The sequence below is a fragment of the Lycorma delicatula genome, chromosome 1 (genome assembly GCF_047948215.1).
Source record: "Lycorma delicatula isolate Av1 chromosome 1, ASM4794821v1, whole genome shotgun sequence".
Taxonomy (NCBI): domain Eukaryota; kingdom Metazoa; phylum Arthropoda; class Insecta; order Hemiptera; family Fulgoridae; genus Lycorma; species Lycorma delicatula.
This window is the reverse complement of record NC_134455.1, coordinates 187,138,231-187,162,957: the sequence shown is the minus strand read 5'-3', so window position 1 is coordinate 187,162,957 and position 24,727 is coordinate 187,138,231. Positions and strand designations below refer to the sequence as shown.

The 24,727-nt window shown below is 29.2% G+C and overlaps 1 protein-coding gene across 2 annotated transcripts in view; it reads left to right on the top strand.

Moving 5' to 3' along the window:
* Nucleotides 1-1,632: 1,632 nt before the first annotated feature.
* LOC142326139 (uncharacterized) overlaps nt 1,633-24,727 on the top strand; it is a 49,350-nt gene continuing 26,255 nt past the window's right edge. For both annotated transcript variants that reach the window (XM_075368356.1, XM_075368348.1), the window contains exons 1-5: nt 1,633-2,254; nt 3,825-4,333; nt 12,548-13,291; nt 16,911-17,264; nt 21,230-21,760. In XM_075368356.1, coding sequence (XP_075224471.1) covers nt 1,979-2,254; nt 3,825-4,333; nt 12,548-13,291; nt 16,911-17,264; nt 21,230-21,760 — 2,414 coding nt within the window. In that variant the 5' untranslated portion in view covers nt 1,633-1,978. The remainder of the gene's footprint in view (nt 2,255-3,824; nt 4,334-12,547; nt 13,292-16,910; nt 17,265-21,229; nt 21,761-24,727) is intronic.

The window sequence follows — 24,727 nt, the reverse complement described above, 5'->3', positions numbered from 1 at the left end:
AGAATTTACAGAAGATAAGACAAATTAGATGTGCTTCTGGCTTCTTTGGATTTTAATAAATTACATCAATGCATAAAAATGTTAAAAAGGAATAGATTTAAAATAAACCTTACAGACATTTTTATTTGATTAGTATATATTATATTTAGAATATATTGGATTATATTGTAATAATAAATTGTTTGAATTGAATTACAATTATTGTTATTATTTGTTGTAATTAGGATGTTTATTTTCAATAGTTGTATTGTAAAAATATTTTGTAATCTACATTATTAATATATTCTTTTATTAATTAAACAGAAAAAAATTTTCGTTCACATTTATTGTTTAATTATATTAGTTATGAATCTGTGATAATCAATAACTGGTTTTAGTTACAATAATTGTTTTACAAATATTTATATTTTATTAAAAATTCATTTTGGATGAGGTAATTATTTTATTATAATTACTTGATTATAATATTATTATTTTTACTTTTTTATTGTTTATTTATAAAAATTAGTATCTGTTGTATTTGTAATAATTAGCATTTTACAAATATGTAATGCATTGATTTATCATTATACAGCTTATTTTAATAAACATAATTTTATATTTCATTTATTATTTTTACTTGATTTCTATCCATAGCTTTTATAATTGAGTTAAATGATTGAAACTTCTTCAATATATGATGAATAATATAAAAATCTCAGTAAAGTTAACATAAATCTTAAACTAGTCAAAACAAATGCCACTCCCATGATAAAAATGTGAGTGGAAAAACAGTGTAACATTCATATGTTAGAAAACTTTCACAAAAAATCTTAATTTAAAATTTCAAAAAACTGTTAAAAAATTCCCAATTGTTATTCATAAAAGAATTTTCTATTAACATTATTAATAAATGTTATCTAATTCCTGTTTTTGTAGGCATTTTTTAAAACTCTTATTTCTAACAAATTAATTTTGTGACCAGTTTCTTATCAAGTGCTCATGCTTTCTATGAGCTTAGTTTCATCTTAAGATTTCAAGAAATACTGTAAATCATTCTTTAACGTTACTAGGGTCAAAAATTTAGGCAAAACTGAAATCTGTTCTCGACAGTGCTAAATATATAATAAACAAATAAACAATACCAGATAATATAAAATGAAAAACAAAACAATTTAGAACATCCGCGCAAAAAACATAACAGCGCAGCCAACCGTTGGTTACCTTAGTTTGAAGTCAATAATATCGACTTTATCTTCTCTAAATCACAAATTTTATACTCACGTAGCGGTGCAAAATAATTATCATTGCTAATCTGTTGCGATAAAAATGTGAATTAATTTACATTTTTTATATGGAAAATAGTTAAAATGTAAACATTAAATTTTTCCGGAGTGTAGTTTCACATGTATTTTGGAAAGAAATATTTTACAAACGAATTGGCTAAGTTTAGATTAATTTGTTGTCTATTATTTTTATTATAAAACTACTATTTCGGTAATAATGAGTTAAAAGAAGTTATGATCACTGATGTAATTCAGAATATAACGTGTATTCAATTTGCCTTAATTAAGAAAGCAATGAATTCGTGAAGTCTGCTTAACCAATCGTTTTTTTGTTAAATTTTTGTTATTACGGTATTTACCGTTTAGTTCGAAGTAGCCTTGTTTTATAGGTTATCGTTAGGATTTGCTAATTGGTTGTGTTTATGTTATGAATTATTGAAAATAGGATATTAATTCCATAGTTTATTTTAAAATACTCTGTACATTAGATCATTTATTTTATTACCACGTATAATTTGTATTAATTATGGCTGAGACATTGTACACAATATAAATGGTCACAGTACTATGTAGTAATACATTTTAATTGTGTAGTTTTTAATCGTTACGTTATTTATCTGCTGGCAGACTTGAAGGTTGTATAATGTATTCCTATGATAGTTGATTTTCTCAGTATTTGAGGCAGTATTCGTTTTTTCTACACAACTTTTACAATGATGGCCTCTAGTAAGAGTATTTGTTTTGATCTGGTTGGTTTAGCTGATATTGATATTGATATGGAAGTGAAATCTGAACATGACTCTGAAGAAGAAAATTATTATGATCATAACAATTGCAATAGTAGTGACGAATTTGATGTGGAATTCATTATTCCAGAACAACGAAAACCAGAAGAAACAGAAATACATACTGCTTGTATTGATTCTCCTCAGCTGTTGCAGACTGAAATTCAAGATGATAGTGATGAAGAAGTAGAGGATGAGCCAGAGGTTAGTTACTTTATTACAGGATTTTGCTTTATGATACTTGTTTAAGTAATTATAAACAGTGGCATACCCAGCTCTAATGTTTCTCATATTATTTACTAAAAATAGTGTTTATAGTTTAAAGAATGACCAGTTAAGAGTCTGGAAGTACATGACAAAAATCAAGTTTTCTTGAAAAGTTTTATTTGGAAGTGTCACTATCCTGGAGTTTAGGGTCAGTGTCAAGAAATTCTGGTTATTCTTCACCATGTTTAACCACTTGTTTAGGTTAACTGGTGTTTTCTGTTGCTGTATCTTCACATGGTTCTGTGTACCTCTTGCCATGCCCTTTCAGTAGTTTGTGTATATTGCTATATCACCATTACCTTGATACAACTAATAATGTTTGACTGTTAAATTCATATGGACATTTTTTAGAATATGGTAGAACATTGTGTTCTTACAAAAACTTTAAATACCATCACTTCTAATATTAGTAAATGCACAAAAATTTGTTGCACACAGAAACATTACTACATGCACCATTTACATGCTGTAACTACTAATTCCGTGTAATAGTAGTAACTTTAACTATTAAATTGGCCAATTGTTAAGTCATTGTTTACATATTTCATCTTTAATATTTTTTTCTATTATATGCCTGTAATTTCTTTGATTAACATATCTCAATGTGAAAAGCACTGGAGCTGAGTCCATAACTGCTTACCATGTAACCCTTGTTTATTAATTCTCATCTGTATGATTCTTCATGATTGATTCTGTATGATTGAATCATACTAATAAAATTTTAATATTTTTATAATAATAAAATTTTTCATTTTTTATGGATCCCTTGGTTCACATATGATGACAAGTTAATGTGTTTAATATTCTGAACTGCATTTATATTTATATTTTATATATTTATTATGTTTTATGTCTAAATTACAGACTGTTTAGATTAAGATACAAATTTGTTACAAAATTGATTCGGCGATTGCCACTTCTATGAAAGTAACAGCATCTCAGCCTTTCATCCAGAAGATTTTGGGTTAGAATCTTGATCAGGCTTTTAGCCCATATAGAGAATTAATCGTATAAAACAAAGTATTTGCTTTATTTTTCTTTTTTAGAAAAAGCTATATCCATGAAGCTTATACTCTTGTAAATTTTTCATTTAGAAGAGTATTATTTTGAATTAACTATTAGGCTTTTTATTAAAATACCTCTATGTCCTTCCAACAAAGGAAACTGACCGTTTATCTATCATGCTAATTTTAAAATTTCATTAGCAGTTAGCTTGAGTATTGCCAAATATTATTTTAATGTCTCTAGATCACAGTGTATATTAATAAAGTATAATTTTATACTGGTGAGGAAATAATGAACTAATAAAAAAAAAAAATCTTCAGATTATAATATATTTGGTTATTACAATAACTATTTTGTATTTTGGAAACAGAATTTTTCATTTTTTATAGTAATGGTAACCCAGGTTAATCATAGTCCCTGTTGTTACCGGAAATATAATTACTTTGGAAGATATTTTAATGTTTATTTAATCATTATTATTATTATTATTAATTTTTTACAGGTAGAAATTGATGAAGTTACTGTACAGCAAGAGCTGGTTGAAGTGGAATTAGATCCATCTTTATTGTTATATGTAAAACGAGATAAAAAACCTTCTGATCAGTTGCAACAGAAACAACAGCTGCAGACTGATTTACATCTGAATCAACAAAAACAGATTGCAGAACAAGAAAAGACTGAAGACAGTCATCGATTGTCAATATCTTCTTTGTTTCCTGATCAAGAAGATATTTTTCCTGCATTACCCAATCCAAATACGAGGTGTAAAGGTAGTGCAGTTACAGCAGCTCTTAGGAAAGTTAAAAGGAAACCCCACAGGGAACCTCTTGAACCTTTAAAGGAGATAGAATGTTCTGCTAATAATATTAATAATTCAAGAAACATTGATTCTAACAAATTAAGAATTGATAAACAGAACATTGTTGATAGTGCTGACAATGCTAATGAAGATGATGATAATGATAATTGCCAAGAAACATTCTGTGATCCAGCATCACCAGGATATTCTGAGTAAGTATTAGTAAATTTTTTTGTTTGCTCTTAAAATACATTAATAACACAGGCCTGGATTCAGTGTTGCCTTTCAAATAAAAAAACAATCCTTGTTTTTAAAAAAATTTATTTAAGGCTTTTATTCATTTTAAATAAATTGATAAAAGCCTTTATAACTTGTTATCAATATCAAAATAACTGAAAAAAAAATTGCTCTCCCTTCCATCCCCTTTTTCTAACATATAATTAGCCAAGCATGCAGTATGTAAGTTTCCAATTAAAGTAATAAGGCAGTGCTAATGATTTAGCAATGAGATTTCTTTAAGTAAAGAGTGGAGCATCTGCAGTACCATTAAAAACAACATACAGGTAGAAGATCATGATTTAAAATATCTATAGTATATTAACATTTTCTTAAGTATTTAATAATATAACTGTATAAAAATTGCTAAATATGCGTGGTAGATTGGAATGAATTTCTTCTTTGTTCTTGGATCATGATGAATATCATGAATATCATCACTGTTAATTAATTATAAATTAAAGGAGTTCATTGATGATCAACTGATAGTAATCATTATTCATGGTGGGATGACTGAAGTTGAATTATTAATTATTACGAAAAATTAAAAATAACATATTGAAGTACACGGTCCATTGAATAATCCATTCTTCACTGATGTATTAAGAGAAGGAACTCTCAGTAACAGGATCTAATAGTATTTCTGTGATAAAATGTTGACTTTATTTTCTTTTCCCACAACAAAAGTAGAAGTGGTAAAATTGATAAATTTAGTCATTTTTAAAATGCAATAAACATTCTAAAAACATTCAGGAACTTAACTCAGACTCGTGAATAAAGAATCAGATTGTGAATAAAAATAATTTTGTTTTGCCTAACAAAGAAAAAAAACTGTGTGTGTGCACATGCGTGTGTGTGTTTGAATGCATGAGTATATTATTAATTGTGTTTTTAAAATTACACAATTCACTAATATTACTAATATAGTACAAATAATAAAAAGTTAATGATTTTGAAAATTTAATAGTTTTTTATTTTTAATGCAGATAATTTTATTTAGGAATTAAACATAAGCATTCAGTTTCATTAGTTTATTTTTTATTTTGTGTTGCTGATTTTTAAATAATAAATATCCAAAAGAAAATTAATTTTTGAGATAGGGGCCCTCCACCCTATTACACTTAATCCCATCCCTCCCATATTGTTATGGTTCTGTCATTTATCGTTTCTTTTAATTAAACTCGTTTATAGATGCTTCTTAAATATAATAATTTTTCTTGATAAGTTAACTGTTTTCTATTCCTGGTTTTATTCAATAACTTTTTTGATCTAGAATTTTATTTTTTGATACTCTTCCTTTTTGTACACTTGAAAGACTTTTGAAGTTTCCTTCTTAGGTGTCTACTGTAACTGGTAAAATAGATTTATCAACCTGGTAAGACCTTTTTTAAATTAAATCTTGTTAAATTAGATCTGGAACAAACTTCAAAAGATATACTTCTACTAGAATTTGTAATTAAAATGGTTTTCAATAGTTTTCGCTATTTACGTTTCCGCATTAAAATTTATTACCTACTCTTTGGTTCAAAGTGATGGGCCCATGTCTTTTTAATTTTTGTTTTAGAAATGTGTCTCCTTCATCTTCATACTGTTTCAGAAGCTTCTGGGAAATATTTTAATGATTCTGTTGTTGGATGCCTTATTAGTTAATGTAAAACCCAGTGGGCACAAACTTTACATAAATTTTAAGGATTATGGAAAATTGAAAATGCCAAGCCATGGCTTATATAAACTCACTTGCAACTTAATTTGTTTATTATTGTGAATTATTTGTTTTATCATTTTGATGTTGGATTTATTGAACTTTATGTTGTTCAACTTGGGGAAAAGTCCTGCATTTTTAAAGTGATCAGTCCATTTGTAGAATTTGCTTCCACTCCAAATGGCTCCATTTTCTCTCTAAAAATGCAATAGTTCTTTGCACTTGGTCTACTTGTCTCTGTTCCTTATGCATCTTCCTTTCATGAACTCCCATATATATAGTCATGATTTTGTACAAATCTAATACAAGCATGCAACATGCTATCTTCAGATTTAAGAAAATTGGTACTTACATATTAGCTCGTTTACCATAACCATAATGATCATTAACATATTTTACATATTAAAAATATAAGCATTATTGCTTATAATTATAGATATAAATTAATCAAACTTAACCTATGCTTGCTAACCTCGACTAATTAACAGTAATGTTTTGATTATTTAAATAGTAATTACCCACTGGGTTGGTCTAATGGTGAACGCCTCTTCCCAAATCAGCTGATTTGGAAGTTGAGAATTCCAGCATTCAAGTCCTAGTGAAGGCAGTTACTTCCATACAAATTTGAATACTAGATCATGGATATACCGGTGTTCTTTGATGGTTGGGTTTCAATTAACCACACATCAGGAATGGTCAAACTGAGACTGTACAAGACTACGCGTCATTTGCACTCATACATATCATCCTCATTCATCCTCTGAAGTTATACCTGAATGGTAATTCCTGGAGGATAAAAGAAAGGAAAAAAAAAGAAATACTAAATAATTGCAATAATTACTAGATTTATTATTTAATTACTCAAAACATTACTGTGTTAATTAGTCAAGGTTAGTGAGCATAGGTTAAGTTTGGTTAAATTATATTTATAAAATAAAAAAATATAAATGGTAATATAATGGTTATATTGTGTAACATAACTCAAAAGTTTGCAATTTATTAGTAAGTACCAAAAAATTAAGTACTTAATTAGATTGCAAAATTATTCATCTTTATTGACATACGACCTTAAAAAGTTATTCATAATTTAAATAACTAAATATTAGATGGCATAAGTTCTTGAGGTTTTATTCAAAACCAAGTACTCAAAAAAAAAAGCAGGTTTTATAACTACTTCGTTACAAAACCCATGTCATTTATCTAATTTTAAATAATAAAATGTGCATGATTTAAGTACACATAAAAAATATAAGTTTACGTGAGAGTAAGGGGGAATATATACATTTGTTTAAGATTAATCAAATAAAAATTTGTCTTTTAAATAATAATTATGATTTTTTCTTTTTAGTAAATAAAAAGAAATAGGGTTTAACTAACGGATTTTCAAAGAATAATAATTAGAAGCCTGACCAGAAAAAATGCCCAGGTTTGGTTTCCCCAAGATTTGTGCCCTCTTTACATTAGAATAATTTTGTTTAGAATTTTAAAAATAAATAACTGACATAGAAGTAATAAATTTCTTGGCTTTGTTGTAGGCAGATTTTTTTAAAATACGCTCTAGTGTTTAAACATTAATGGCTATTACTGTCATTTAAAATTGATTGAATTGGTTATAAAGTACAAAATGGAAAAATATTTTAGATAATAAATTCATATTTTTAAAATGCAAATTAAAAAAAAAATCTGGGTCCTGTTTTACTTATTTGCCTGATGGGCTCCAGAATCCTTAAAATGAATATCCCAGTGATTTCCTTATAAGGAAACATTTAAATTAAATTTCACCTTTGATATAAAATCTGTTTAATGATATTAGAAGAAAACTAATAAATGTGGTACTGTATATACCTTATCCACTTATTTGTAGGGGCTTAAAACTTAAAACAATTAAGATCTCATAGACAGAAATACTTTGGCTTAATTTGTTGCTTAAATTTGTTTAGAAGTATTAAACATAAAATTAAAAACCATTGCTTTTATGGCTGTACCCCTTTGTAAACCAGGATCAAATTTTAACAGAAGTTAGAATTAATGGTCTAATATTTTTAACAAGTTTCATAAATTTTTAGTAATATGAACGTAAATTAGTAATTTTCATAAATTTAGAAATATGTTTTGGAAATTTATAACAAAAATTCTTAAAATTAAGCTAATTATATCCCCACCTCCTAAGTCTGAAAGATTTAATATGGTAGTATTGTAAACAACTCATATAGTACTACCACTCTACTTAATTTAAATCTCCTATGAAGTTGCTTATAATAGGAGCAATGATTTTATATATTAACTATTGCTAGTATGTACAGATGGCTAATGAATGAAGAGACCAAGTTTCTGCTGCAATAAGAGTTCTCCCACTACACATACCAACGTCCTCATAGAGTTAGCGGGCAGTGGTGGGAGGCCAGTTTATTGCAGTGGAGGTGGGAAACTGCCCCTAAAAGCAAGCTTTAATCTGATTGGTATATAAAAATATAGATAACAGCAATATCCCATTTTATCTTAAAACCTTGTTCTGACTTTTTGAGAAACCCCCAAGAGAAGACATTGTACTTTATGCAAGAGTATATGTAGGCATAATAATTATTTAACAATGATGACAAGCTTAGTGAGAAATGTTACTTATACTTGGGAAGCACAATGCTACAGTTTTATATATATTTAAAATTAGATGGTTACAATCCAACCAGTGAATAATTTATTGATCTGCTATTGTACAATTTTCAGTTTCTTTTTAAAATTGTCTTTAGATATAAATACAGTTGGGTCGTCTGTAAAAAAGGGTTACAATCAATGGCTCAAGATTTTGTGGCAAGTATAAACATAAAACAACCAAAGGACAGATTTCACTTCCCTGATGCATTCTGTATTCTACATCTTAAAGTGAGGACCAATATTATATATGTATTTTGGTATCAAAAGATTAAATTCAATTACTTGTTTACAGTTTGTAAGTTATGAGTTTAATCAATTGTAAGCAGCTCTTCTGATACTATACGAGTAGGTACTAAATTTTTATCAATAAAATATGTGAACTAAATCAGATGCTTTACTGAGATCGCAAAAAAAATTAAAATGGAATATTTTTGTTATTTATGGAATTTAAAAAATACTTCTCAAGAAAAGATAAAAATCAATTTTTCATAATTTTTTCAAATATATAACAATTTTTGTACAGTAATGCAATTGGTCTATAATTTTATAAATCAATTGCCAAACCATTTTTAAGGAGGGGAATAACAACAGAAGCTTTGGGTAGTTAGTGAATGCTACATTGCCGAAAGAGTTATTAATAAAATTTGTAAGGGGGATTACAATAGCATCTATGAATACTAGCAAGAATATTATCAATACACATGGAATATTTTATATTTAAAATGCAGGTTTTAACTTCCTGGGTATTAACAGGAAATGAAAATGCTGATGATCAGCAGAACTATTCAAGATAAATGGCTTTGTTTGAAACGGATCAATAATATTACTGTTTGAAAAGAAAATTAACTATCTGAATTGAGGATGGGATAATGGGAAGTTGAGTTCTTTTGTATCTTTTCTGACTGGTTTTATTTTTAAATCCATTTTCAGTTTTGCTAACTGCCCACATGGTTTTACATTTATTGTTAAAATTAGATGTTAAATTATTGTAACGTAATCTTTTAGCAGTATGAATAATAACTTTAGTTTAAATTCATTGGTAGTTTTTGAAATAATTTGGGGAATTTATCTGATAAATGTATTTAGAGATTTCTCACAGATTTCTTAGCATAGAGCTAGATTTTACAATTCTTTTTGTTATCCATGGATTTTTCCTTTTATGTTTAAACTGTTTTTCACCAAAAGACAAGCTAGAATGAGAACCTTAAACTCATGAAAAACATTTTTTTCAAAGCTGATTTTGTTATTATTTTCCCCAGTTTGGAGGAGAGTAGTGATGTTGAAGATCTTGAAAAGAAAGGCCAGTACGATGTACAGGAAGGTGAAGAACATAAATGAAAGGGGAATAGCAAATTGAGAGAAATTGAGGATAAGAATGATAAAATGCTACATGAGGAGAAAGAAGTAAGAAAAAGATGGGAGAAATACGTGGAGGACCTGTATTTGACAAGAGTAACTTGAGAAGAACTAAACATAGAAATGAAATGGGAGGAAGCTGAATAGAATAAAGGAGGGCTGATGTTAAAATGTGAAATACAGAAAATAATTAAAGAAATGAAGAATAAAAAAATGACTGGAATAGATGAACTTTTCATTGAATTATATAAAAGCTTAAACAAGGAAGGAATGGAAGAAATAGTTGAACTGTGTAGTAGGATTTACTAAATGGGAGGATGGCCTGAAGGCTGTGAAAATGGTAATGGTGGCACTTCCAAAGAAAACTGGTACCAGAACACAGAACAACAAGTTTTAATAGTCCATATTGCTAAAATATTGTAAACAGTTCTAAATCAGAGGCTGGTAAGATTACCAGAAGAGAATGCAGGAGAGGAAATGTTTGGCTTCAGAAAAAGGGAAAGGAACCAGAAATGCCATTTGGCTAAGGATGGTTGGAGAGAGATATTTAAAAGAGGAATGAGTCTGTGTTTCATAGAGTTTCAAATTTAGAGTTTCATAGAGTTTCAAATAGAGTTTCAAATAGGAGAAAATGGTGGAAATTCTTAAAAAGAAAAAAGTAGAATGGAAAGACAGAAGGTTAAATAAAAAAATATCCATGAGAATTGATAGCAATGAAAGTAAGGAAGAATGTGACTGACTGGCAGGGTCTAGGTCAAGGTGTTAGGCAAGTATGTCTGTCACTGACACTCTTCAACATTACTTTGCGAAGAAAGAGTAATAAGGATAGGAGGACAAAAATTAGATCTTTATGAGTTGTTGATGATCTGATAATTCTAGCAGAGGGCACTCATGGACATGAAGATTGTTAACAGCTCAGGAGCGAGAAATGAAATAGTCTAGAATGAAAATAAATATAGGAAAAACTAATGTATGGAAGTAAACACCAAAGGGGGTTTAGTGGTCAGGACAAGTGACGGAAAATAAAAAAAGTAAAAAAATACAGATATTTGGGCTGTGGTGCCAGAGGACTGATAGATTGCAATGGAAATAAAAAGGAGGATAACAGTGGCAAAAGATACCTTCAGTAAGAGGCAGTTCTTACAGTATGGTAAAAGTCTGAACTTAAAGTTAAGGAAGAGTGTAGCCAAATGCCTTGTATGAAGTGTCTTGTTTGTTGTATGAAAATGAAGCATGGACAATGAGGAAGAGGGAGAGTCTGGATTGAGCTTTTGATACAGAGAAGTTAAGATGGACAGGTAAAATGAGAAATGATGAAGTAATGAACAGAATTAAAGAAGAAAGAGCACTTATGCAGGAAGAACTTAAAATAAAGGAAACTGGTTAGGACAGATGGTTAGAGTAGGTGGAGTTTTGACAGTCAATGGAAGGGTCAATAGAAAGAGAAAGTTGGGCGATGATAATGTGAAACTTTTTTCACCATCCAAAAGGAGAAAAAAACATTAAGAGAAAGGAAGTGAGAAGGATGAAGTTAATAGATGAGATAAAGGCTGAAAATTGCAAGCATAGCTACAAGAGATTGTCCAAATTAAATTTTGTTAAAAAAAAAATTATTTTCTAATTTACTTTTTGCAACTTATTTCTTGCAAAGCTCTTTGAAAGAAGAGCTTTCAGAGAGACTGTTAATCCACACAAATTTTTCTTGAGAATGGTGGCCCTTGTTACGTACTATTTTATATATATATAATAAAAAATGCTTTCTACAAATAGAAGTATTAAATTCACTAAAAATTTCTTATTCAGTGAATTTTTTTGGAAATTATTTACTTATTTTAAAATATATTTTTTTAAGAGATTGAATGATTGTTAGATTAATCTAGTTACAAGTAGTATTTAAATATTGCAATTCTAAATAAGTTTTTTTGTTTGATGTGCATTTATATAAAACTGTCAAAATAAAGTGTTTATGGTCAAAAAATGTATATATTTAAAATGAAAAGTTTATTTAGTTTTATAACCAATAAAGAAACATAACCTTCATTACTTTTGTGTAATTGTGCAGTGGACCACAAAAATAGTAGTGTAAAGAGGATGCGGCAATTAACACATTTGGAATCAATTTAAATAGAGAGAAAGTAGACATTATACTTGTAAGAATGTTTTATGATTAATCCCTTTACTGCATGATTAAAACTAGTGCATAGAATATGGTATAGAAATTTTGCATTGTATGAAGAATGCTATACATGCCTGAGATTTGAACCCAAAGTTACTAGATAAATAGAAGTTACTAAGTTGCTAATAAGCTAATATAAGCAAAGTTGCTAACTTGGTAAGATAAGTTGCTAAATAATATTTTTTTAAGAAAAAGGTTGTTTGTGTGTTTGCCAATACATATTTCACTAAAAGAGTATTTTTAATTTTTTGTTTTTTCTTACAGCTCTGAAGCAAAGGAACAAAAACAATCAATGAGAGCATCATCAATGATAATAAAAAGAAAGAGGGGACGACCTAGATTAAAACCCCTGGATTTTCTTGAAAAAATGCCGGCAAAACGAAAAATTAAAAATAGAAAACTGAGGAAAAAAATTAAAACTAAGATTAAATGTCATGAAGTAAATAAGAGTGATCATCTTGAACAAAACGAGTTAGTAGAAGAAAATAATCAGCCAGAGAAAGTACTATGTGTTAAACAGTCTGAAGAAATTAATTGTAATCAAGAAAAAAAACTTGAAAATATCAATTCTCAAAAGTCTGATTCTGATAAAAAAAATGTAAAAAAAGAGAAAAAGATGAAAAAGGAAAAGAAAAAACCATCAATTTTTGATGAAGTTAAAATGGATTACACTGTTCTTAACAATAATGAGCCTAAAGAAAAGCCAAAAAGAATTCGTAAAAGAGACAAGAAAAGTAGGGAAATAGCTACCCTTAGCAAACCAGAATCTTTTGATTGTATTGAATGTGGTAGAAAATTTAAAGAAAAAAGTCATTTAGCTACACATGCAAGGGCTCACATTGATATTAGAAATTTTAAGTGTAATAAGTGTGGTAGTCTGTTTAAAACAAAAACAAATTTATTTTTTCATATGAAAACTCATTCTGATGCACCATTCACATGTGAAAAATGTAATAAAACTTACCGTGAAAGAAGAATACTTATGAGACATATCAGAGTTGTGCATAGGTAAAAATTTTATCTTTTTCATAAAAAAGGATGATGCATGGGTTTGTTTGTTTGTATTTGTCATATGTGCCCATATTTTTATTTTAGCTGCTATTGGCACAGAGCGGACAAATGGTGGTGTGCTGGGTGGCTGTGCATGGCGACTCTCTCCTGCTTTTGAATGAAGCGCTTGGTGTGTTAAAAAATCACAACTCGAGAAGCAGCTAGAAGCAGTTTGTTATCATTTATTTATTTTATTTATTTAATTTTATTAGTAAAAGAAGGGATTATTAGTTAATATTTAGCAGTAAAAAAAAGGATTCTTTATTTAGCAGGAGAATCATTGGCATGTAGCCAGCCAGCATCTCGCGGTCCGCTCTGCACCAGTAGCAGCAGCTGTCCTGGCAAATAACATAACCTCAGACACACACACACACACACACACACACATGACTAAATGAAGAAGAAACAGCGTTTCCAAGCCAATCCCCTGTTATCAATATGGCTAGTGTTAAACATTATATTTCTATTAAACACTTAAATTCTACATCTACTTATCCTTATGCCTCTTTTAAATATAAAACCACCAAAATGTCCAGAAAAATATTCTATACACACTAACTTTTTTTTCTATCTTAAGACATTCCTGTAAAATATTTAATATTCTCACAAACATGAGGATATGAACTGATCAGGGGTCCAGGGGCAGAGTCTTCTGGCTAGACAGTTGGGTGAGCGAAACAAGCCGTAGCCGGCTAGTGCAGTTTTATTTTACATTTTTTAAGTAGTTTGATTTAGAAGGCTGTTAACAATCCATAGTTACATTTTTTGAACACTATTTCTGAGATCTATTAAATCTTTATTTATTTTAATTTGACTATTTACATTGAAGATAAACAAAGAAAAAAAATCCATTTATCAAAGTTGTATTTATTTTAAATATATATATTTTAATTATTTCCAGTACGCTTTATTTAAGGTGGAAATTTAAAAACTTAAGTCTAAGATAGCTTTTAAAATCCATCTTCATCAGAGACTCTGACCAGAAAGACTAAACATTTTATTTTCTTCACTTTCCTCCATGCCTGTATTTCAAATGTCTCTAATCTTTCCATTTGTTCCTTTTCCTTTATGCCCATGTTTCATATCCATTCAGAAGTATACTAGAAATAATACACTTCACAAAGCAAACTTCTTATTTAAATCTAATTATACTTTTCTACATAATAGCTGTTGCCTTCTGCAAAACACTTCTTTAGCTAATACCTAAGAACAAAAAGAACAAAATAATTGCTGTATGGTTTTTAATTTCTTTTCATTTTGATAAAATTTTTAATCTGCTTTCATAGTATTTGTATGTTTTACTGTTTAATAAAATAAATAGATCTTTTATTCTGTTTGGCACGTATTAATACATTGTTTAGGTGATGCCAGGAATCAATGGGTATGGTACTACAGTTGAAAAAGGACCTGACCCAGGATTTTCCAAGATTGTTCAAGAGAAACTGTGATAAAATCTTTATCAGATTAGCGATTAGCTTAAGAGCAGATAAAATCTTTCTCAGATCAGCCTCACAGAACCTACAATTCAGTAGCTGTTATTGAAAATTACTTGAGCATATATTTATGTTAGTAAACTAGATACAGAAAATTCAATGTTTTTTGAAAGTTTCTTAATTAATGCTGTTTAAAGATTTATTGACATATAGACATTTTTTCTGCTGTATTTGAAATAAATACAGGTGGAAAAATTTTTTAAGCGGTTAACAATTTGTTAAAAATTGTAACTGAAGCATGAGAAAGCCATTTTTCGGAAACTGAAGTTTGCGAGATTGTGTTGAATTGTAACAAAACAGTTATGTTGTGTGGTTTGGTAGGTGAATAATGTTATTTTTTTAAGAATAATTGACTATTCATTTTAGATTGCACATTCATAAATAAATACAAGGGTAAGTTAGTATTTTTAATTTTATTTAAATATCAATCTACATGTTTCATACTTATGAATGCCAAACAGTGATCTGACAGCCTATTTTTACAACTTCAAAACTCTTTCTGATCTTTTGATGGATTATATATGCCTTAGAGGTGAATATACATAATAACAAACAAGTGTGTTTAATGAATACTTTTTCTTTATTGAACAGTTTATTTTCCTTCATACCATAATTATCCTATCATTCCCTTTTAGAATGTTTCTGTAATTTTTTCAGAATACATATTAATGAATATGACACATTCTGTGTCTGATTTTTTTAATTATATGGGTTGTATTTTATAAAATTATTAAAGTGTACTTTAATAAAATATAACATTGTGGAAGACCAGATAATAATAATGATAAACATTCATTAATTTTCTATATAAATATGCCTATCCGCATTTAGGCATTTTTTGTTCCATGATTCCACTTTTGCAGATCCTTGATAAAGAACTCCATTGTGAGGGAGTTATTAACTCCCATTTATGAAGTCTTCATTAGTTTCTAACTGTTGTGAGTTCTGAATGCCACAAATATCTTCCATCTTGATGAAGAAATTGTTAACAATCATGGGTTGTAGAAAATGGTTGAAATCTCCTTCATGAACTGCTTAAGTGAACTCTTTATGAAACCTGTGATGTGGGGTCATGCATTTGTAGACAGGAAAATAATATTCCTCAAGAGGATACAATGCCATTTGTTTTAGATTTAGTTCTGAAGCTATTGTGATCTTAGGCTCTGTGAATTCTATCATGGAAATTCTCTTCCCTTGCAGTTCCAAAACTGTGTTTTCATCATTCTTTTAGTTTGATAGTATCTATTTTATGTAATTTGTTATGTGAATGAGTGGATGATCACATCTTTACCTAATTATTATAATAAAATTATTATGTAAGCATGAGAATCATGGGAAGGTCTCTGAGGTGATGTGTCTTTTAAGTTTTAAAAACTGAAACCATTTTGTGAGCTCATAGTTGTTAAGAGTATCATCAACAACTTTCATGTTTTATGAATTACTGTTTTACTAGTTCTGAGCAGGACTGATTGTAGATGAATGTGTAAAGAGATTGTAGATGCTGATGGCCACTGTTCATATATAATTGCTATAGCAAACATTTTACTTTTAATAGTCTTGATTTTAATGTCTTTAATTTTAGAATAACTCCTGCAGCTTCTGTAGTTTGTATGGAAATTTTGTAAAGCAAGAAAACTTGGATCTCCCTCAGCCCTTGTGTTTTTTTATTTGTTAATCAGGGAAGTAATCCTGGACAAGACAGTAAACTATCCTGATTCTTAAAGGTTGTACCTTTTCTTATTCTTAATTCCTTCATTGATTAGATAGAATTGAGATTTTGTCTGTCATCACTCTGATTCCATGCTGGCTTTTAATTAATTTCTCTCTAAGGATTACATGACTTCAAATTTTAATACAGATTCTTTGGCTGTAACATATGTGAGGCATTGTTTAAAAAACACTATATTTTTATATTTAAAAAAACGTAATTATAAAGACAAATAAAAATTCTTTATTTAATTTTAAATAGTTTATGTTTAAAATGTTTAATGTGTATTTTTCTTTTTTTTTAATAAGAGTTACAGCTATCACCAAATTGTTTTATTTTTGTAATTATTTGTTATAATAAAAGAGTTATTTTTCAGCTCTCAGAATATGTATTCATGTGATCAGTGTGGCAGAGAGTTCAAATCAATGCGTAATTTGAGTCTTCACTACACATTACATACTGGAGTCAAGCCATTTACATGTGATCATTGCAGCAAATCATTTGTTTACAAAAGCACATATATTGTCCATATGAAAGGACATGATGCTGATAACTCATTCAATTGTGAATTATGCCCTAATACTTTCAATAATAAAGCTGAATTTAGAAGATTATGTAATCACCATTCTGAAGCTCGACCTTGGCTTTGTACAGTGTGTGGTAAGGGATATCCTTTAAAAGGAACGCTGAAAAATCATATGAAGACGCATGAACCAGAAAAGCCTTTCAAGTAAGCTTGTATTAAATATTATTTAGAGAACATATATAGTTCTAGTTTTTTCCTACTCTAACGTACATGTATGTTACTACAATCCTACTTTTTCTCATTTATATTTATCTATTGCTGTCAGACTAGATTTAGAATTGGTTTCCTCATTAGTACAAATCTTTATAGATTTAATATAAAGCTTGTTGTTATTTTCTGATTTATTCTTGTTAGTGCAATGTATTATAGTTATTGAGAATTTTATAGATTTGTTAATAAAGGAAGCAAGTACAGTACTAAATGTTAGTCCACATCTCCTCGGTCATCTATGAGACCATGCAGCAAGAGCAATCTCGTACATAAAAAATTTCCTTTAATTTTTTTATAATTAACATTTATCTAAAATTAATAGATCATCTACCAGTGTTACTGTTGTAGCCTTGCATCCAAAAAGTCTCTTGTTTAAATTCAGCTAGACTTGGGGTTTCAAAAAAAATACTAATACATGAGCTTCAGGTGTACTTGGTAAAATAATCATGATAAAATCAAAACATTTTAATGCATATATAAATTATTAAAAAACTTAAAAATAAAAGTTTAATGTAAAAACCAAACTATCCTAAAAAGTAAAGATAATACTAATTTTATGCCAAATGAAAACTTATACCATTATGTGAAATTAACAACTTACAAATCTTTAATTTGATACGTACAAAATACTAATGGCAGGGTGGGCCAAAAGTAACTTCTCGGTTTTTTTTTTTTTTTTTTTAATAAAACATTACAAATTAACGGTAAACTACTTTTTTTCTTTAAATTAAATTTCAGTTAAAATGTGATTTATAGAATTAAGTTTTGAAAATAATATCTTTTAAATGCCGACCTCTGAAGCGTTCACAAATCTGGGCTCTTTTTAACACATTTTTCATAGTTAAAACTAATGTGTCTTCTGGTATTACTACTTTTTCGGCTCAAATTTTTTTTTCAGTTCTAAATTTTATGGGTTATTGACATCAAATCTGGTGAGGCTAACAAAACCAAATTTCTCAAAATTATTTGATCCAAACTTTGACCTAAGTAACTCTATTGTGGCTTTGCTGGTGTGAGCTGTGGCTCCATCTTGCTGGAACCAGGCCTCTTCAACATCATCTCCAAGATCAAGATTGAAAATTTCTCAATAATTAGCTGATATCTAGTGCTGTTCAGGTGTCATTGAAACACAATTTTCTTAAAAGTTGAGTTTGATGATTCTGTGTTGAGAAACAGCGCATCACGTCATATTTTTTTTCTGGCTGTAAAGGATATTTAAGTGTAACTTGCGGATTGGCAATACCCCACAAACAAGCATTTTGTTTATTTACTTAATCACTTAAATGGAAGTGGGCTTCATCACTCATCCACAAATTATGCAAAAAAGAATTGTCAGAATCATTGGTACTGGTAAATTGTCGGCAGTATTCCAGGCATAATATGTAATTGTTATAGTCTATTTTATTGGCTGATTGGATTTTGTAAGGAAATATTTTAAAATCCTTTTGCAATATATTGTTAATGCCCAATTGAATTCCTTAGACTGAGTATTTTCATTATTTCTGGAAGAATTTGTTCTTCCTTATCTTCTGGCATTTCCCACTGATCCAGCCTGTTCAAATTTCAAAACCATTAAGCGGTTTTGCACTGAAGATGCTAACTATTATTAGTGAAACCTTCTAAATTTTAATTGTGTTTCAGAAACACTCCTTTGACTTGCCAAGTAAAAGTCAGTATTTTATACTTTTTTTCAGGTGTATTTTTCCATGATTAAGTTTAATGTGAAAGAAAAAAAATAATAAAAAATTGTATTTTTTTAATAGGAAGTGATTTTTGGCCCACTCAGTACTTCAAACAATAAAAAAGCCGACAATGAATTGCATAACTTTTCCATTTGTGTTGGTCAAATTAGGTAATTCATTTACAACCCACCGGGTTGGTCTAGTGGTTAACGCGTCCTCCCAAATCAGCTGATTTGGAAGTCAAGAGTTACAGCGTTCAAGTCCTAGTAAAGCCAGTTATTTTTACACGGATTTGAATACTAGATCGTGGATACTGGTGTTCTTTGGTGGTTGGGTTTCAATTAACCACACATCTCAGGAATGGTCGAACTGAGAATGTACAAGACTACACTTCATTTACACTCATACATATCATCCTCATTCATCCTCTGAAGAATTATCTAAACGGTAGTTACCGGAGGCTAAACAGGAAAAAGAAAGGTAATTCATTTACAACCAATAAAATTAATTTTAAATAAACTAAAATTGAAATTAAAAGAACAATTTTTTGATTTTTAAAAAAAATTGGGAACTTCCCTTCAGGGGGTATTAAGTTATTTTAGTGACTTATAGTTACTACACTTTAGTTTTTAACGAAGTATGTTTAGAACATTAAAAATTTGAAATTGGCAAAAAAAATTATTTTGATGTCCAAATTCAAGGGAAAGCATTTGGGTAAAATTAATTTTTAAGAAAATAAATAATTATATTAAATTTAAAAACATAACTTTAATTGTTTAAAAATACAAAGATACAGCCACAATTCTAAATAAAGTTGTAATTTTCTACGAAGAGGGTGAAAATTTTCGGCTAATATTTTTTCAAGAAATGTTTAATAGTAAGTGCTTTCAAAAAATTAGGAATTTTATATTTTAAATGAAATTGTTAATTTGCAAGAAGATTTAAATTTAAAACAAATTAAACAAAATTTTTTTTGTTACCACAGAGCCATTGGAGTGGGATGGGTAAAATATCTTTATTGTTATTTGAAGGTCTATTGATGTAGACAATGCAGATACAAAAAACACTTCTATTAACTCCCTTTCTGAAGTAAGATATAGTTAATAAAATTAAATAAAGGCATTTTTTTTAGATAGGCAGTAAATGCTAAATAAAAATTTTTGTTAATTTTTTTGTGGAAAAACTTCATATTTTGTAAGAAAAATATTTTGCTAAAGTACCCTTTAAAAATTGTGTGGTAAAGGAATGAAATTCTCTAAGTTTTATGTTGGTCTATTGGTCACATATTGGTCACATGTATATACATGTGTGAGAGCTGTCCAGAAACTAACTTACATTTTGAAAAGACCAACCAAATAAAAAAAATAAATTTTTATGTATACATTTGAAAGGGACAATCTTAAACTATTTTTCTACATAGTCGTCATTTAAATTGAGGCACTTATAACGATGCAGAAGCTTTTCAATTCCTTCTCTGTAGAATTCTGCTGCCGTAGCTTTTTGGCACCCATCTTGCACAAAATTTGTGATAACCAAGCTTCTCTGATACAATTTCATGCAGAAAACTTTGTGAAATTGTGGGAAAATGAAGCAAGAGTTCCGTAATCGTAATACAGCAATTTTCACGAATTTTATCATTTATTTTCATCGTCAGTTCATCAGTCAAGGCTAGGCCAACCATTGTGGTCCTCATCATGAACATTGGTGTGGTCAATTTTAAATTGAATGCACCACTGCCTCACTCCACCTTCACTCATTATTCCATCTTTGTACACCTCACAAAGTTACTGATGAATTTCAAGTGGTTTGCGGCTTGTTGCCAGTAAAAACCTAATCACTGAACACACCTCATAATTCGTAAGATTTTTTATTTACGTGCACACTTCAATAATTCACAACAAAGTAGAAAAATCACAGTCCATACTCTACGACAGCTTGATGTGTACTGAGTATAGAAACATTCTTATGTCAAGATGGTGGCTCTATCCCCCACCCATCTCCACGCTAGCCATAAATGTAAGTTACTTTCCGGACCGCCCTTGTGTATACATACACACACACACACAGAGAGAGAGATTTTTTGTGACACCCTGTTCAATTATCACTATTATGTGGGAGTGTATGTGTGTGCACGTGCTCACATGCAAGTGTATGAATTTATGCATTTGTTTTAGTTTTGCTATAAGTTATTTATTTGTTCTTTTATTTTCTGTCTAGGTGTACCGAGTGTCCAAAATCATTTATGAAGAAACAGTCGTTTGAGTGTCATTTAAAAATTCATGCTGGAGAAAGCCCTCAGTTTATGTGTGACCAGTGTTCGCAATCATATTTTAATGTGTTTGCCCTTAAAAGACATTATTTAAAACATACAAGTGAACGTAAATTTGTGTGCGAAGTATGTCATAAGGCATTTTGGATGAAAGATGCATTGAAAGTTCATATGAGGACTCACAGCAATATTAAACTGTTCCCTTGCTTACAATGCCCAAAAGCATTTGCTCATAAACACTCATTAGATGCCCATTTAAGAACACATTTAGATGTTCAACCATATTCTTGTAACGTGTGCCAGAAGACTTTTATACATAAATACAATTTGGCTAGACATGAACGACAACATCTGTTAGTTAGTACTATGCCAGTTATGCCACCGTCTGTCATATCTCCACAACCACAGGTAATGCCAATTTCTGTAATGATGTTACCTCCTATGCCATCATCTCCAGGTACTACAACTCTCCATATATTGTGAGTAATGGTGTCAATTATTTTTAACCATAACATATTGTAAATTCAAATTTCTCTATCACTGAATCTGTTCATTTATAATTTCATTCATATTTATTAATGTAAATAGTAATATTATTATTGCTAATGTAAGCTACACAAATTCCTGCTTTAATTAAAACCACGTTAATACTCTTTAAAGTCAGGTTCAAACAACTGAGATAACTGTCCTTGGTGATAAAATCATTTATGGTTATTGAATTTCACTATTGGTTTTACCAAGAATATAAACTGCAATTATTTGCACATGTATAAAACTAGCCAGGACAACTAAGTAAATAATTGTGAAGTGAGCTGATTCTCACCTCTTCACTTTTCTTTAATGTCAGAACCAAACGTTAAAAAATAATATAATAGTATAATTAATTAACACATCTATACTGCTATAACATTCCATTAAACTTTAGATTCTGCATTAGACAAGTGATTTTGTTATTATTGCACATATTCTTGATTATTCTTTATTTAATAGTATTTGGTGTTATTAGTAAATAGTAAGTATGCTTGCATAAGGTTTGTGATTTCCCACCTGAGAGTAAGAGTACAAGTAGATCTAAGCAGCATTTTGCAAAACAAATGTTAAAGATAAATCTGAATTGCAATTTATTTTTAATTCTTGGAAAACCTGCTAACCATCTTACAGTTTAACATAGTTAAACTAAGAGAAACACACGTTTTATTGTCAGTTTCAGATGGAAACTTAAGCTTAAAGGGAAACTTTAAAATATCTTATTTAAAAAATTAAAATGTAAAAAGTGGGTGCCCATTTCAGTTTTCAGTCATCATCAGTAGATATTAAGAAATTAAACTAAAAGATGTAATATAAGATTATGTAATAAAAAAATAAAAATAAATTAATAGAAAATAGCATTTATAAAGCACTACAGAAAAATATTAACTAAAAAAAAAATTATTCAAAGATAAAGTTAGGTATAGATAATCAGAAGACAGTAGAGTTGTCTCAGTAAAAGGCAAATTTGCTGTACCCTAGAATACAGAAGCCATTAAAAGTTTTTATTATTAATAAAAAATTGTAAATTTTATGATAAAAATATTTTAAAGAGTTTCCATTTCTGAAGAGGGAATAAATTTATTACTAAAGAACATCATGATTTTATTTTAAAACTTGACAAAATCTTAATATTTCCTAGGTGTTAAGTACAAATTGAACAGTGGCTGCAACAGAAAATTGCTGTTATTCTTTGTGTTACTTGACTTAAAAACGTATTCTTCTCCTTTAAACTTAGAATGGTATGCATTAGAATAGTAATGTTATGGTATGTATTAGTAATTTTTACAACAAAATGAAAAATATTATCTTTTGGGTTTACAATTGTTGTAATTACAAGTGCTGGTATTTTTTATAATTATTATTGTTTATTATCTCTTACTAAAACATATCTAACATAATGAATCTGTTGTTTAGCATCCTAGCAGTATAAAATGATTATTATTAAATAATAAAATTTTATGTATGATTTAAAATAACATTTAACATAATATAAAATACTTACTAATGATACTAATACTTACAATACTTACAATGATATTAATCAAATTTATATATCCAAAAGTTTGTAGCAGTTTGTCAGTTTGCTTCAGCATCATGTGACAAACAACCGACTGTGGCTTTCAAATTTTAAGGATACATTCATGCCTTATCCCAGGAAAGGTTTTTAGTCATAGATTGAGGCCCTACCTTAGCTCCTTGGGAGTGATGTTGTGAATCTTTCCTCTTGGATGATGACCTAATATTGTTTTGTATTTCATTTTTTGACATAAAAATAATAGACTATGCGTTTTATAACATATCCAATTTTTAGTTCTCTGCCTTTTCTTCTTCCTAAGAAATTGGGTATTCTAGGGTAATGGAAAGGGGAAAGAGAGCTTTTCCAGCTTTAGTTATTGTTATCAGTATTCTCACAACCATGAGGATAACAAATGCAGTGGGAGTCAGGAAAGGTGAGCTTGGCTCGCCCTGATCAGCTAGTATAATATAAAAAACAGTCATTGAAAACAATAAAAAAAAAGCCTTCTGTAAAATGTAAATGAAAAAAATATTTTAGGAAATACAATAAAATCTCTTTAGATATAAAATAAATCCTTTATTCTCTTAGACTTGTGTAACAGAGTGATGAGCAAACTTCTGGTTTTCAGTACAATCTTATGTATTTCTCCATAATGCCTAAATAAAATGGCTTTGAACATTTAATACAGTGGTTTGTGGTCATTCTCGTTTTTTGAGAAGGGCAAAAATAGCATGAAGTTTGTTTTTTCTCATTTACAGTTTTTGGCCGAGGTTGTTTTTTCTTCAGAACTGATTAGTTCTTATCGGCTGGTGTAGGGATATTTGTTTGAGCCATTCTTCAAGCCATGGTGTCGCTACTCCTTTGTGTAACTCCTCCATGAAAGCATTTCTGGGCATTGAATTGCCTCCTCTTAGTCATTTTTCTATTAAAAACAACACAACCATCAATAGATATCATATTGAGTATCCCATAAAAAAAGCACAAGGGCCATCTGTTTGTTTTTCTTGAGCTTGACATGACACTACACATTTGGTTGAAGCTGTCGACCCCTACCGTTGTCTCATTATTATCTTGAATAATTGCAGGCTTTCCAGTTGACTGGTTAACTTTGCCTTCATGCATTGCTGATACCAAGTGTACAACTTTAGTGGTTTTACTTTTGCTGAGTAAAGTGTTGTTGTTGTACTGTTAAATAAAAATCTTGCATTTCCCAGTGCTCTTTCCTTTTTTACAACTGTGTGTATGGTGGAATTTCTGTTTTGTCTAGTTTAAGTATGCCAGTAATTATTATATGGCAGTTTCTTTAGCTGATCAACTTGGGGAATACTCGTAAAATAATTGTCCATGATTAAGTTCCTCTTTGACTTATGAAATGGTATTTTTTTACAAAATGCTTATA